We start from the raw sequence: 14,109 nt of genomic DNA, 5'->3' as shown, positions 1-14,109 counted from the left end.
GTTGCCAGTGAATAATCAGTGGTAACTGTCTGCCCATATGATTCTTTTGAAAACTTGAACTTAAACTGCTAATCTGATTTGCTTGGTCTAACCAATACTTATGTATCTGCAAGTGGTTTCACCTTATAGTTTTGCTGCTCTAAATCAGCTTTCTTTAATTTGAATGACAAAAAATTAAAACAGTGTACTTTACTTTTGATATTTTTACATATTACTTTTTGCATAGTTGTGAGCAAAACATTTGTTTTTTTAAATACCTATGCAAGTGGTTTCACCTTATAGTTTTGCTGCTCTAAATCAGCTTTCTTTAATTTGAATGACAAAAAATTAAAACAGTGTACTTTACTTTTGATATTTTTACATATTACTTTTTGCATAGTTGTGAGCAAAACGTTTGTTTTTTTAAATACCTATGCACATTCGGCTTTTATTTGGATCCGTTTGACACCTAATTATTTAATATAAAAATCTATCAGTGTACAAAATTTAAAGCAAATTTATGAAAGTTAAATATGTTTTTATATCCAATAAATTTTCTGTACTTTTTTTGTGATGGTTAAAAAGAAAAGGAAGAAAGTCAATCAGAATTAGAGATGTTATATCCCAATATTTCTTAACTGATTGCCTTAAAATTTGGTGGAGCACATCCAATGACAATATGTAATAGTTTGGACTACCGCAGTCTGAGATACAGAAGGTAAAAACTATCTAAAGTATAATTCCTGTTAACAATAGTTTTACTGCAGCTGATTTTATTGCTGCATAACACACTACCAATCTCAAGAACAGGTCTAGATGAAGCATGACTCAGATGCCATGTAATGTAGATATGGGTGGTAACAAGAAACCCATTTGAAGTAAAAGTGTATTCTCAAGATGGCTAGTATGGGTATTAAAACTTCAATTAAAATAAAGAACAGACAACATTTCAACTTTCTTAGGTCATCTTCAGGTTTATCTAAGAAGATAATATCTAAACATTGTTTAGTACTTTATTTTAATTAAAGTTTTAATATCCTTACCAGCTGTCTTGAGAATACAAATGTAGATACTGTATTCCAAGAATACAGATGCAACATTCAGAGACTCAGATAACCTTGTATTCCAGTATAGGACTAAATGAACAGTGAACTAGAATGGGTCTTGCAGCATAGGTTCTTTATTTAAAAAGTCTACCAGTTGCTGGTGTTATAGGCCCTGCTCTTTATTGGTCTTCAGATAGGTGGAACAGTGAATTTGTTTTTTAGTATATTTTAAGATGGAGATTAGATAAAAGTCTTTCACTATAGCTACTGTACTCTGAATCACAACTAGATGAGGTAAAGGCCAGTTAGAAACAATTAACTGTAATCCATGACACATGATTCAGAAGATGTTTTGCAGTGCATAATGTATTCTAGAGGCACGATTAGCTATAAAATAAGACTATAGGGTCCTGATATTTTCTGGATGATGATTAGTATTTTAGTTGCGTGAAGAAACTACAACAAGACACAGAAGATGTCTTGTTCTGCAGCTCAGTAAAGGACAAATATGATCATGAATTGTTTCTATACCATAGTGAAAAAGTGAGAATGATGAAAAAGGAAACTTTAACCTAAAGTTTGGTATATATCATACATTGTAAGTGGGAAAGCTCGTTAAGTCAGTTTAAGTGTGATACAAAACATCACTTTAAATTTCAAATATATTTTTGACACATTTTTCTATCTTTAATTGTTCCTCATGCATTTGACACTATGCTATTTTTTAATCGTATTTCATTTCAGCTCTGGTTTTTCTCTTTCAGGAATGACTGTTCAAGGCTATTTACACAATACAATTATTGAATTAGTTAAACCCACAGCAGTGACAAATATCTGTTAAAGCATTGACTCTTTTTAATCAAAAGTTTTGGGTGATGAATTTAAATAGCAAAGGAAGTCATATCTGAAATTCTGTTTTTCAGTTGTTCCTCTAGAATAGTGAAATGAAATGTAGTTAAAAGCATAAAAGTAGACTTTAAGGATTTTTAACTAGGCAGAGCATAAGCTAGCAAGAAGTAATGTTTTAAAACTTTATTTTTATGTAGGCTGTGCAACTAGAACTTTTCAGGTTGCAGAGGCTTGTGAAACTAGATGGATCCCAGACAGAAGACCCTCGTCTACAGCATATTGGTGTTTACATGCTACTAAACGGAGCTGATCTTGATCCGTTCATCCACTTGGTGCTGTTAGAACAGTTCTCTGAGAGAGAGCTTGAATCAGATGCTAGGTATGACTGGTAACATGGTGGGTATAATGCCATCTTTATTGGAAAACAATTTTCAGAAAATTAAACAAACTTCTCTGGTGGGGTAATTGTTTATTATTTCTGTGATAAGTTTTTTGTTAATAATTATTTTCTGTGACTGAAAGATGTGTTTGAGTTGTTGTGTGTGACTTTTGTTTTTTTATACTCTGTAGTAAGGAAAGAGATGATGAATTGCTATTGAAATATTTTGGTCTCCTTAGATTAATCACTTAGTATGTGTGATGTGTTAAGTTTGACAGTAAACAATTTGTAACATTGCATGGATAACATGAACATATGTGAATTAAAACATGGTATTTACCATCCTAAATATGCATCTGAAAGTTTTGATAATACACATGTAGATGTATATGTAGGTACTAACTAATTTTGGAACAGAATGTCTTATTTCTGGTTTAGAGTTATACTTTAGATAAAATGAATGCATGGTCACAGAAAGACATACTCTGTAATAATACTTCTTGGAATGCTGCAGGTGCATTTTAAAAAATGTAACCATAGTTTTGTAACAAGTAATGTCTTCATAAGAAGCACCTTTTAAATGTTTTGAAGTAGTTTAGAGTAAGTCATATCCTTTCATTGAGACTGTAAAATGTCACTTAAGTTGCCAACCATAGAATTAAATTATATATTCTCTATTTGTAGCAAGATAAATAAAATGCGTTTTTTTTTCTTACTTCCTTTTCAGTCTGTGATACCTAAATGATTTTAAACACTTGGATAGATTTTTTTCTTTTATCCAGTTAATGTGTTTCAATAATTTTTTTAGTCACATGGTGGAGAAGCATGAAACAGAAATCATATATTACAATTGTTTGCTGGAAGTAAATTGAAAAATGTCATACTAATCATTATAAAACATCTTTTTTGACTTTTTTTTTTTTTTCTATGATTGATTCACCTATTTAATCTTTGAAAAAAATTATGTTGTTTGATCTTGTTCAAAGAGGGAGCCAGCTCAGAAAAGTTGCCATTAATGTTCTGAGAAAGTTGAAGAGTAATCTAATGGAGGGGCAGGACAAAACGTACCAGACTTGGCATAGGGACTACAGCAACTTTCGTAAATTGGTAACTCTGTTTGTTAGTGGGGTAGAGAGATTCCACAATGAAAGGTAATAATAATTTGTTTATTTATACTCATATTCAAACCTTGTTTATTATTTGTGAAACTGAAAGTAATATATTATATTTTCCACCTTCACACACATTTCGGAAGTTTAAATTGTATTGGTGGTCATTATATGTAGATGAAGCTGGTACTAGAAAATTAAATTGAAGCAAATGTTCTGTTATAACAAAATCTGTGTAAATGTTAGAACTGATACAGGTTTTTTTATTGAAAATACACTTTTAATACTTGTGTATAGTATTCTTTTTCTTGGGCTATCTTTAAAATACAATGTCTTGTAAATATTATTAAAAGTATTTTGTATAATTAGTATCTGTGATAGATATCTTGTTATAAATTCCCTTATCTTTAGGTTTAACTGTTTTTGATATTTTCAAATGAAGGTTGAATTTGGTTGTATACTAATCCTGTACCATAGATACAATACACAGTTACGGTGATGTTATTTGGAATAACATGGAAGCACTGTCTTCAATTTAAAATGTCTAAATCAAAATATTTTCTATAACTTTTTGATTTTAAAATGACCTGAACATAACCTAATAGTTAAGTTATTAGACTTGGAATCCAATGCATGGTAGTACCAAATGTAATTTGCACTTTTAGCTGTATGTTCTATAAAAGTGATACTCACCCTTGCTGTTCAGCAAGGAGTAAATTTTTTCTGGTGGTGGGTGCCACTGATTGAGCAACTTTCCTCTTTCCTGCAGTTCAAAATTAATGAAACCAATGTTAACCAAACAACACCCTCCTAAATCTACATCAGCTGTTCTCCGTGAAGTATTTTAATTATGTAAGTGTATATGCATACTAAGCCTAACGTCATTATTTTCCATTTAAAAGCATAATGAGGTTTGTCCTTGTGTTTTAGATACCAGGAAGCATTACCTTATCTAACAAATGCTTGCAATCTCAATGAGAAATTGGCTGGAAAAAAATTGGACAAAAATCGTGGGCTGGAGCAGCGACTACTAGCCTATTATCGTCGTCAGTGTTTGTTGGTAAACCACATTGTATATTGTAATTGAATGCTAATCTCACTTTTTTTCTGTTGTAAGATTTATAAATAAACTGTATTACACAGTATGTATTTGAGAGAAGAAAGAAAAGGCTATAGATTAGATGAATCATGTTATATGATGAATTAGTAATAATTTTTTATTGTGTACAAAATTAATGCAAGTCAGTAGTAGCCTACACAAAAAAAAGAATTGTTCCCTAGGAAATTGAGTAATAATTTTGTTGTTCTCACTGCACTTGTAGTATTTCAGTGGGATACTGCAAGTGTGATATAAAATGCAGTTGCTTAGTCAGGTACATTTTATTTAATTTTTTACAGAACTTAAATAAAGTGGCAGCGTCTCAGTTTGGGTCAGATGACCTGAAAGTTGCTTCTGATGCTTTGGTGTTGTTGAATGACTGTTTGGTTCCAAGCATGGCTTTTCTCACAATGGATTCTTCTTACCAAGAAGATAAAGCTGCAGCAGAAGAAATTAGAGGGTTTTGGTGTTCTAAACTTGGAGAAGACATCCAGGGTAAGTCAACTATCTAAATTTTTTACTGAGTTTTTACCCTCAAAGTAAATTATTAGTTTCCATATTATAACTTTTAATATGTTCAGAGCATTTAACAAAAGCTGTTGAGCTTCTGGTAGACATTATGACTTTTTACTACAAAATAAAAATAAGATTTTTTAATTTGGTATTTTTACTGAAAATTTGTCAAGGAATACGTAGATTCAGATTGTTAACTGTGTTGAGTGCAAATTGATTTTCATGTTCAGATGGAAAATATATTTCTTCACCTGACAATTGTCAAATTCTATTTGCATAATTTCAAAAATCTTATAAATAAATATCAAATTTTTTTAGTAAAATTTTGTATTTTATCTATTACGTCCATTATCCTAACTCTATATGGACGTGATCCATATGAATATCCTTGTAGCCACGATAGAAAAATAGGAAATATATCTAAATTACCATTTTGTTCTTTTTAAGGTGTTTGGAAATTGTAACAGGAAGCAATAGTTGTTTATCCTAATAATTAATCTTAACAATCTGCATTTGTTTGTACTTAAATTGTATTGTTTTATTGCTCTTTGACCTGTGTCTGACTATCACAAATATTTTAAATCATTTGGTAAATGTATGTCCCAAATTGTTTTGAATTATTTATGTAGAAGTTGTTTGTGAGCAAAATTGATGAAAAATGATTATTTTTCATTATTTTACCTAACCTAACTTTATCTATCATAATAAGTTTCTAATTTGTATGTCTTTAACTTTTATAATAATAAAGAATGAATATATGTTAAAAAACCAGAAATATGGTACTTACACATGTTTTGGTTTTTTTATTGTTTATTGTCAATGGAGGTTAAACTTTTTTTTATACCAATGGTAGTAGTACACTAACAAATTTTTATTTAAATAAACAGTGCTCCTAAGAACACAGAATAATATCTTATAACTATCATAACTTTTCTGGTTCTATAACTATCTGGTAAGAGCCTATAAAATTTAGCTAAGCTTGTCAGTGCAAATAGTGCAGGAGAAGTTTTCAAAATAGGGCACTCTGTTCAGAAAACAATGTAATATAATATGTCATTTGATAAATTAAACTTTGGTTTTCTCTTGGTTATAAATATAGTATTAGACATCAGAGAGGACTTGATAATTTGTGAAAGAGAGGATATAACAGGTGGGTGTGGCAATTGGGATCTGAGTTTCTATATTGTAGCTCTGTAAGACTGAAGGGTGTGAAGGTTAGACTTTTGCTCAGTAATATCTACATTATTATAAATAATTTGCATTAAATTTCATACTTCTGAGGAGGATGGTAAATAAAATAAAGAGGGAAGACCTAGATAATATCACACTGACACTTCCTTTTTGGTTTTAGCTTTAACAGTAAAAAAAGTACTCAATCAAGTTGCAAGGGAAGACCTAGATAATATCACACTGACACTTCCTTTTTGTTTTTAGCTTTAACAGTAAAAAAAGTACTCAACCAAGTTGCAAGGGAAGACCTAGATAATATCACACTGACACTTCCTTTTTGTTTTTAGCTTTAACAGTAAAAAAAGTACTCAACCAAGTTGCATGTAATTTGTTATAAATCCTTCAGACAGTATTTAGGTTATACAATAAGAAAAATAAATAGTATTTATTATTATTTATTGTTGTTGCAAAATTCCTGGAAATATGTTTAGTTGACTGTTTTTAGTTTTATGTTTTTATTCATGAATTAGCTGATAAAGTTATAGTTTTTATCTAAGTTTTTGCATGCATGTCAGACATGCTTGCTTCTTGTTTTACTGAGTGCAGCACCTAAAGCTTATTGTGTAGCTGTGTTTGCTAACACAAACTGACGTTTGGAGATTTTGAAAAACTCTGTGAATGGTGGTTGTGCTATAATTGATTTATTTTATGTAATAAATTAATCAAGAGTTGTGATTGACTGTCAAGTGTTGAATTCTCTTCATTCAGAAGTATTCAAACAGAAACAAATGTTAAATGGAAAGCTAAAGTTTGTTTTGAATGAAAAAAGTAATTTAACAACAATACTTTACAAATATTGCTATAACAACAGTGGCACCTTTGTTTAATTGTAGTGTTACAGTAAGTTTATTAATTAGAATATTTTTGTAACAGATGAAAAACAGCAACAACTTCAGGATTTTTTGGGAAAACTTTTGGATCCTAGTGACGAACAGAGTTTACGAGCTACAGCACCAATACCTCGGCTGCATGACCTAGAGGCAGAATTCCATTCTGCTATGAAATTAGCTGTTGAAAGGGGACACTTAGAAACTGCTCTGAGAGGCAAATGACACACAGTTGGTTAGAAATATATGATTCTGTGGTGCAAAAAATGTTTGTATAGATGAGTGGCTGTTTCTCAATGAACTTAATAAAGCAAGAATGAAGGCAGCATCTAGGCTTAAGATCATTTGTGAGCAATTAGTGAAAAGTGGATTATCAATTGTAAAGAAAGCAACAGTCACCTATCTCTTTTTGGGACAAAGTAAAGCATGGCTGCTTATGTAGAGATCTTGTAATAAAGTAAACAGCCTTTATTTTTAAAACTTTAACATTTTACATCATCAACTGAATTAGATTTTTGTTAGGATTATTTGAGTATGCAGTTACATAGATATAAAGCAGAGGTTTTAAATCAATAAATGTTTTATTCTTCGTTTATTCGCTCTTTGATGTGACTTTGTTGTTGATGAAAGACAATACTGTGAGTGACAAGTGTGTAAGCTATGATAGCAATCAGTGCATTAAAATAGTTATCAGTGAATAGTAACCTTTAACAGTGTTAGTAGTTCCTTCTGCTAACCAGTGGGTTGGATTTGATTTAAAAGATAAACTCTTTCCAGCGTTAAATGTTGACAGATACACCAAAAAGACTTTTGTGCTTGTGTGAACTGATTAAGAAAAAACTTTTCACCTTTAAAAAGGAAGATCACAGTATTAAATGCTATATGAATTTTTAATAAAGGACTTAGTGTCAGCCAAATTAAAAAGAAACAAAATATAAACAGCGAGTCATGGATATATTCAATAATGAAGGTTACTTATAGGAAAATAACATGTTATGACTATTAATGAAGACCAAATCTTAGCATTACAAAGCACAGAAAGTAAAGTTATATCAGTAAAAGTTCTTGAATGTAATATTCTTATCTGTTATTTCAATAGTATTTAACCCATTACATGTAGCACTACTGAGTTCTATTGCCCTTAGTCTAGTATCCATACATTGTACAATAAATGCTTGGTGTTAAAAATGAAATAAAACAAATGCTATTTAAAACATTTTTTTGCCTTATAAATAGAAATAAATAAAACTTTGGACATGGATGATGAGGTTCTCAGTCATTTTTTATTCCATAGTTATCATGAGACAACTAATTCGGAAACATAAATAAGTCGTGTGTGTTTTTATTTTATACTCATCATAAGATAACTTCTGCAGATGATGGAAAAAATCTACTTTTATTCAATTGTCACAACACAACTTCTTAATATATAGAAATCATACATGTTTAGTTTTATTTTATGTTGTTATCATACGATGACTTATTCAGGTTAATTAAATTAAATTAGATATGATTTAAGCTTTTACAGATTTCTAATAATTAACCTTCTAATAATTTTTATTGTTAAATAAAGTAAAAATAATATTAAAAAACAACAATTTCCAAATGATAGTAGGAATGGGTTATAGACATCTAGTGATGCTGACACATTCTCCAGTCTGTATTGATTCTAACATATTCTCTGACATATATATATACTGATACTTTCTCTGTACTGTATTGGTTCTAACATATAATCTCTGACCTGTAGTAATATTTATACATTCTCTGGTCTGTATTGATTCTAACATATTCTTTGATGTGTAGTGATACTGATATATTCTCTGGTCCGTATTAATTGTGAAGTATTCTCTGACCTGTAGTAATACTGATACATTCTTTGATATGTATTAATTCTAATGAATTCTCTGACCTGTAGTAATACTGACACTTTGTCTAGTTTATAGCGATTCTAACACATTTTCTAACGTGCATTAATTCTGATACATTCTCTGTTCTGTATTGATTTTAACATATTCCTTGATCTGTAGTAACACTGATACATTTTCTGTTCTGTATTGATTCTGACATATTCTTTGGCCTGTAGTAATATATATACATTCTCTGGTCTATATTGATTCTAACACATTCTCTGACCTGAAGTAATAATGACACATTCACTGGTCTGTATTGATTCTGACACCCTCCCTGACCTGTAGTAAGATTGATACATTGTCTTGTCTGTATTAATTTTATCACATAGTCTGACTTGTAGTAATACTGATATGTTCTCTGGTGTGGAGTGCTTGAATTCAGCAAACAGTCTATGTTTTTCCATTTTGCTCTAATAACTGCAGACAGACTTTTAAGCATTGTTACAAGATAATTAATAAAAGTGTCTTTTGTAATTTTACTCCAAATGTCTCTAATAATCTCCCATAATGTTTCTTGGAAAGTAAATTTTGATTTGTGATATTTTTGATCTTTCAAATCCAAGATTTGTTCAATGGGATAGATATTGTGGCTGTGTGGGAATCATTGCATTAATTGTATGATTACAGCAGCTTCTGTCTTAGCTAAGCAATTTCTTCATAGGTAGGATGAGTGTTTGGGGTCATTATCTTCTCGCTATTGGAATCCTTTACCAAAGCTACTGGGTATACCGTGACAGATCTGATGGTACTTGTGTTGGCTCATTATTCCTACTATTTTGCAAATATCTTTTATTTTAATATAAGAATACCCTCACACAATCACACTACATCTCATATGTTTTATGGTATATGTTATGTATTCAGGTAAATATCAAAAGTTCAACTGTGACTCATTTGTCCACAACATCTTTTACCAATGATCCACAGCCCAGTTTTTGTACCTTTTAACACATTTCAGTCTCCTGACGATATTTGAAGATCGAACTAATGTTTTTCTTTTAAACTGATGCAGTCTTTTTGATACTGTAGATTGGACACTTTTCTGTCATTTAGTACATGGTTGTTTATACAATGTTTGAGATCACTGGCAGTTTTCCTTCTATTTCAAAGTCTGCATATACAAAAATAATAACATTTCTGTTATTGAGTTCAGGTGTTCTGCCTATTTCTTATCTATTTTCCAAATTAACCTGTCTCAGTTTCACAATCTAGGGTGTACTTAACACTGTTTGGAGAGCATTTCAAGTCTGCAACAGTTTGTTGAAGTAATTGATTAGCCAGAACACAAAGAAAATAGAAGATTTTGTGAGAATGCAGAATGCAGACAGAAAGAAATACTTTTTTTTAGCTAAAGGTGAACAAATGAATGATTAGGTGATGGTATGCTGTCTGGTGGTAGGACTATTGTGTTGTGATTTATTTGCTTGAATGAGTGTTGTTCCACTAGTTGTTGTTTTTCTAGGTTTCAATGTTTTAGGCTGATTCCCTTCATTTGGCTGTAAAGAATATGTTGCAGTATAATATATATGAATAATATATATACATACTGTATTTTATATTGTGTCATATTAACCTATCAATAATTATTAACATATCACTTAACAGTTCATGTGTAATCTAACCGGAAAACCTAATTATCATAGTTTTTTCAGTGTGTGCTATTTAAGGTACTTTCAAAACAGTTCACAACTATTTACAGCTGTTCCAGTTTTGATGTATGTGTTGAAAGTTTTAACATCTAACTTCAAGTCTCTTTATCAAATACATTTAATATTTTGTACTGCTGTTTTGTATAAGATGAAATATGGAATATAAAAAAAACAAAAACTGGAGAATAAAACATTGGAAAATATCCAGAATAATAAGTTTTCATTACTCAGTGATGAATCACCAACCAATAACTACAAAAATTGTTGGATGTTTTACTTGATTATCTTGCCCATAAAGCTAAATATTTAAGTGAAACAATGAACCATCGAGTGTGATAAAAGCTGATATTGAGTCCTTGTATAATGAAAGTGTTAAGCTGTGGGAAAAGCAAAGATTTATGCACATGGTAGAACATAACATTATATATAGGACTAAAGAATGTATTAAAGACAAGGTTATAAGAGGTGACCAAACTTCTTGACATAAATGGGGTTGTCAGCACATTAAAAGGCTGTGATAATCCAAGTTTTTTTTTTGGTTTTTTGTATTTCTTTAGCTCAGAGTTGGGGCCCGGCATGACCAGCTGTGTTAAGGCATTCGACTCGTAATCCGAGGGTCACGGGTTGGAATCCTGGTTGCACCAAACATGCTACTATTCAATGGTATTCAATCCCACTATTCGTTGGTAAAAGAGTAGCCCAAGAGTTGGCGGTGGGTGGTGATGACTGGCTGCCTTCCTTCATGCCTTACACTGTTAAATTAGGGACGGCTAGCACATATAGTCCTCGAATAGCTTTGTGTGAAATTTAAAACAAACAAACAAAGCTCAGAGTTGGACTCGAGATCTTTTGTGTATTGGACAAGTGCTCTAATGTCAGGTTTTTATGTATGTGGGCCAGATTATTTACAGTAAGCAATAACTTTCAACAGTAAACAAACAGCACATAGTCTACTTGTTTTAAAATAATGTATTAAAACAAGTCATACATGTATACAAATGTTCAGTATACTCGTGTATTGCAGTTGTATTCAGTGCTTGAAATAATTGTCCCTTTTTAATCATAACTCCACACAAGCTGGTTTATTTATTTTAGAACATAGTTTGACAAGATGCATTATTATTGTCAGAAGTTTTCATAATTAATAGAATGACAGATTTTCAACAGAAAACAATTTTATCCTAACTCCATGTACACATATTCATAAAAGTCTTGAATCACACCTGTGGAAAATATATTTTATCTGTCAATAACCTTGTGTGTATATAAAGCATTTTATAAATCTTTTATAAAGATTTGGTTGATTAAAGTAGTGGTCGTACACAAGGTTTAAGGCATCATGAAAAATGTGATGAGATGTTCCCTTGAAATTTGTGTGTTGTTTGGAGTCAGTAATCAATATGTAAATAATATTCAGGATTATAAAAATAAGGGATAATGAACATATCTTTATTGTTCCACCATTTTCTGTAGTCTCGTACCCACTCTTTAAAAACAGTTTTTCAATTCTTTAAATTCCTGATCATTTAAGATAGTTTAGTAGGCTTTTTATACAAATTTGAACATTTTTCTAGTTGTCTTAAGCATATGTGAGAAACAAAAAATATTATTGAAGCCTGCACTTTGTGTATTGATTTGTTCTAGTCATTAAAAAAAATTAGTATTACGTGTATTATTTTTGTTAACATCAAATTATGTACCCTACTTTAAAATAAAATTGTTTAGTATTAATATTATTTATTTAAAACTAGTATATTAATATTGGATTACTGAGGGTTGAATTGTTGATTGTGATATAGCTTTTTTTTATTCAGTTTTTAACATACAAAATAGTAATATAGATTATGTAACAGAATTTAACAAATACCATGACCAAATTAAAGTCTTATTATTTTAGAAAACCTTTTACATTAGGAAGTAAAATTACTGGAAACTATTATACTTTTAAATTTGCAATGCATGCTTGAAATAAATATTAAGAAAGAATAAAAACAATTAGCTGTGCAAACTTCATGGTATATTTTATGAGGAGTATTGAAAATTACCTTGTAATTTAAATAATTCAGTATGTATTATGTACAAAAAAATTAAACACTGGTGTAGGAATCCAGATTTTAAAGGCCATTTCTTTTAGCTTAGGATATGGATAATCCATCTAAAATGTTGCTTGTTCTGCCTTCCCAGCTTTTGTCCTTGGAAATTGTTTTGTAATTTAAATGATTCAGCAGGTATAACACGTGTAAAAAAAAATTAAATAATATCCATATTTTCTTGAGGTCACCAGGAATGACAGTTTCGAGTGGTTGAAACAATTGAGATACTACTTGGATGTGTATGCTGATAACTGTATTGTTAGGATTTCAACATATGAGTATAATTACAGCTATGAATATCTTGGTTCTTTTCCTTGTCTGGTGGAACACTCCACTCACTGTAAGGATCTTGTTTAGCTTTTCTTCTCCTTTAGTGTAAGTGCTAAATATAGATACTTATTTAATATGCAGTCCCCCTTTGCTAGATACTAGAGTCAAATGTACTTCCTTAGGGTCTCATTCACTGTGATATATAATTTTGTTATAGAATCAGTAATAGATACGTTCCTCCAGATGCTTTCTTATTTATATTAAAGTCTGCCAAAACACTGTAGCATAATTAAAATCAAAAAATAAAAGTCCAGATTAGGTTGTTTGTTCTTCTGTAATAACAGGCCTTTCTAACCAACATTTAAATGTGTATAATAGTCTTCTGTGTGTGTGTGTGTGTTTTTTTTTGAATTAACTTGCCTTACAACTTGTTGAAAATGCACCTTTAAATAATTTTAATCAAGTAATATGACACCAAATGTAAACTTGTAACCAGTCTGAACAACATGTCTTATCAAAAGTATGCAGATAAATGGTTTGCATTATGAGTGGCAGATATGTCATACAACTAACAAGATAACCAATTGATAAAACAGATATGACATTGAAATAAATTATTATTAATCCAAAATCTTTATTTTTTGTTACTAATATAATGCATTTTATTTTTCTTTGTTAGTTTGTAAATCAGAAGTTAAAGTATTATAATATATATGTGATTTTCTTAAGTTAACCTGTTAATTACACTGTAATAAGTTATAAAGGGTATTCAAAGTGATGTACCCATAATCTACTGAAAATGATATAAGTGATATAAGATAACTAACGAAACCACATTTTACATTTTTGTCTCTGCAAAAGATTGCTGCTACTTCTGTATGATGGGTGTTCTTGAATTAAACTTAGGGGAGCAGCTACTGGCCCTGCAGGGACTGGGAAAACAGAAACTGTAAAATATTTAGCCAAGTCATTTGCAGTTTGGTGTGTTGTGTTTAACTGCTCTGAAGGAATTGATTACAAAGTAAGTCAGTGAGCAATGCTCAAAACTTAATTTCTAAAATACGATGATACCAGATCCCTTTTGAAGTGGAATATTTCAAACTTTGGAAGATAACAATTTAAAGGTTACTAAAGGTACTATTTGTGGTAAGGC

General features: G+C 30.5%; 1 protein-coding gene across 3 annotated transcripts in view; it reads left to right on the top strand.

The window, feature by feature from the left end:
- Window positions 1-8,292, top strand: part of LOC143255383 (ubiquitin carboxyl-terminal hydrolase 25-like) — a 57,251-nt gene extending 48,959 nt beyond the window's left edge. For all 3 annotated transcript variants that reach the window (XM_076510953.1, XM_076510952.1, XM_076510954.1), the window contains 5 exons: window positions 2,072-2,253; window positions 3,240-3,404; window positions 4,293-4,422; window positions 4,761-4,956; window positions 7,078-8,292. In XM_076510953.1, coding sequence (XP_076367068.1) covers window positions 2,072-2,253; window positions 3,240-3,404; window positions 4,293-4,422; window positions 4,761-4,956; window positions 7,078-7,256 — 852 coding nt within the window. In that variant the 3' untranslated portion in view covers window positions 7,257-8,292. The remainder of the gene's footprint in view (window positions 1-2,071; window positions 2,254-3,239; window positions 3,405-4,292; window positions 4,423-4,760; window positions 4,957-7,077) is intronic.
- Window positions 8,293-14,109: the final 5,817 nt, after the last annotated feature.

Source organism: Tachypleus tridentatus, chromosome 7 (genome assembly GCF_004210375.1).
Source record: "Tachypleus tridentatus isolate NWPU-2018 chromosome 7, ASM421037v1, whole genome shotgun sequence".
In the NCBI taxonomy this organism is placed as follows: domain Eukaryota; kingdom Metazoa; phylum Arthropoda; class Merostomata; order Xiphosura; family Limulidae; genus Tachypleus; species Tachypleus tridentatus.
This window is presented reverse-complemented; position numbering and strand designations above follow the sequence as displayed.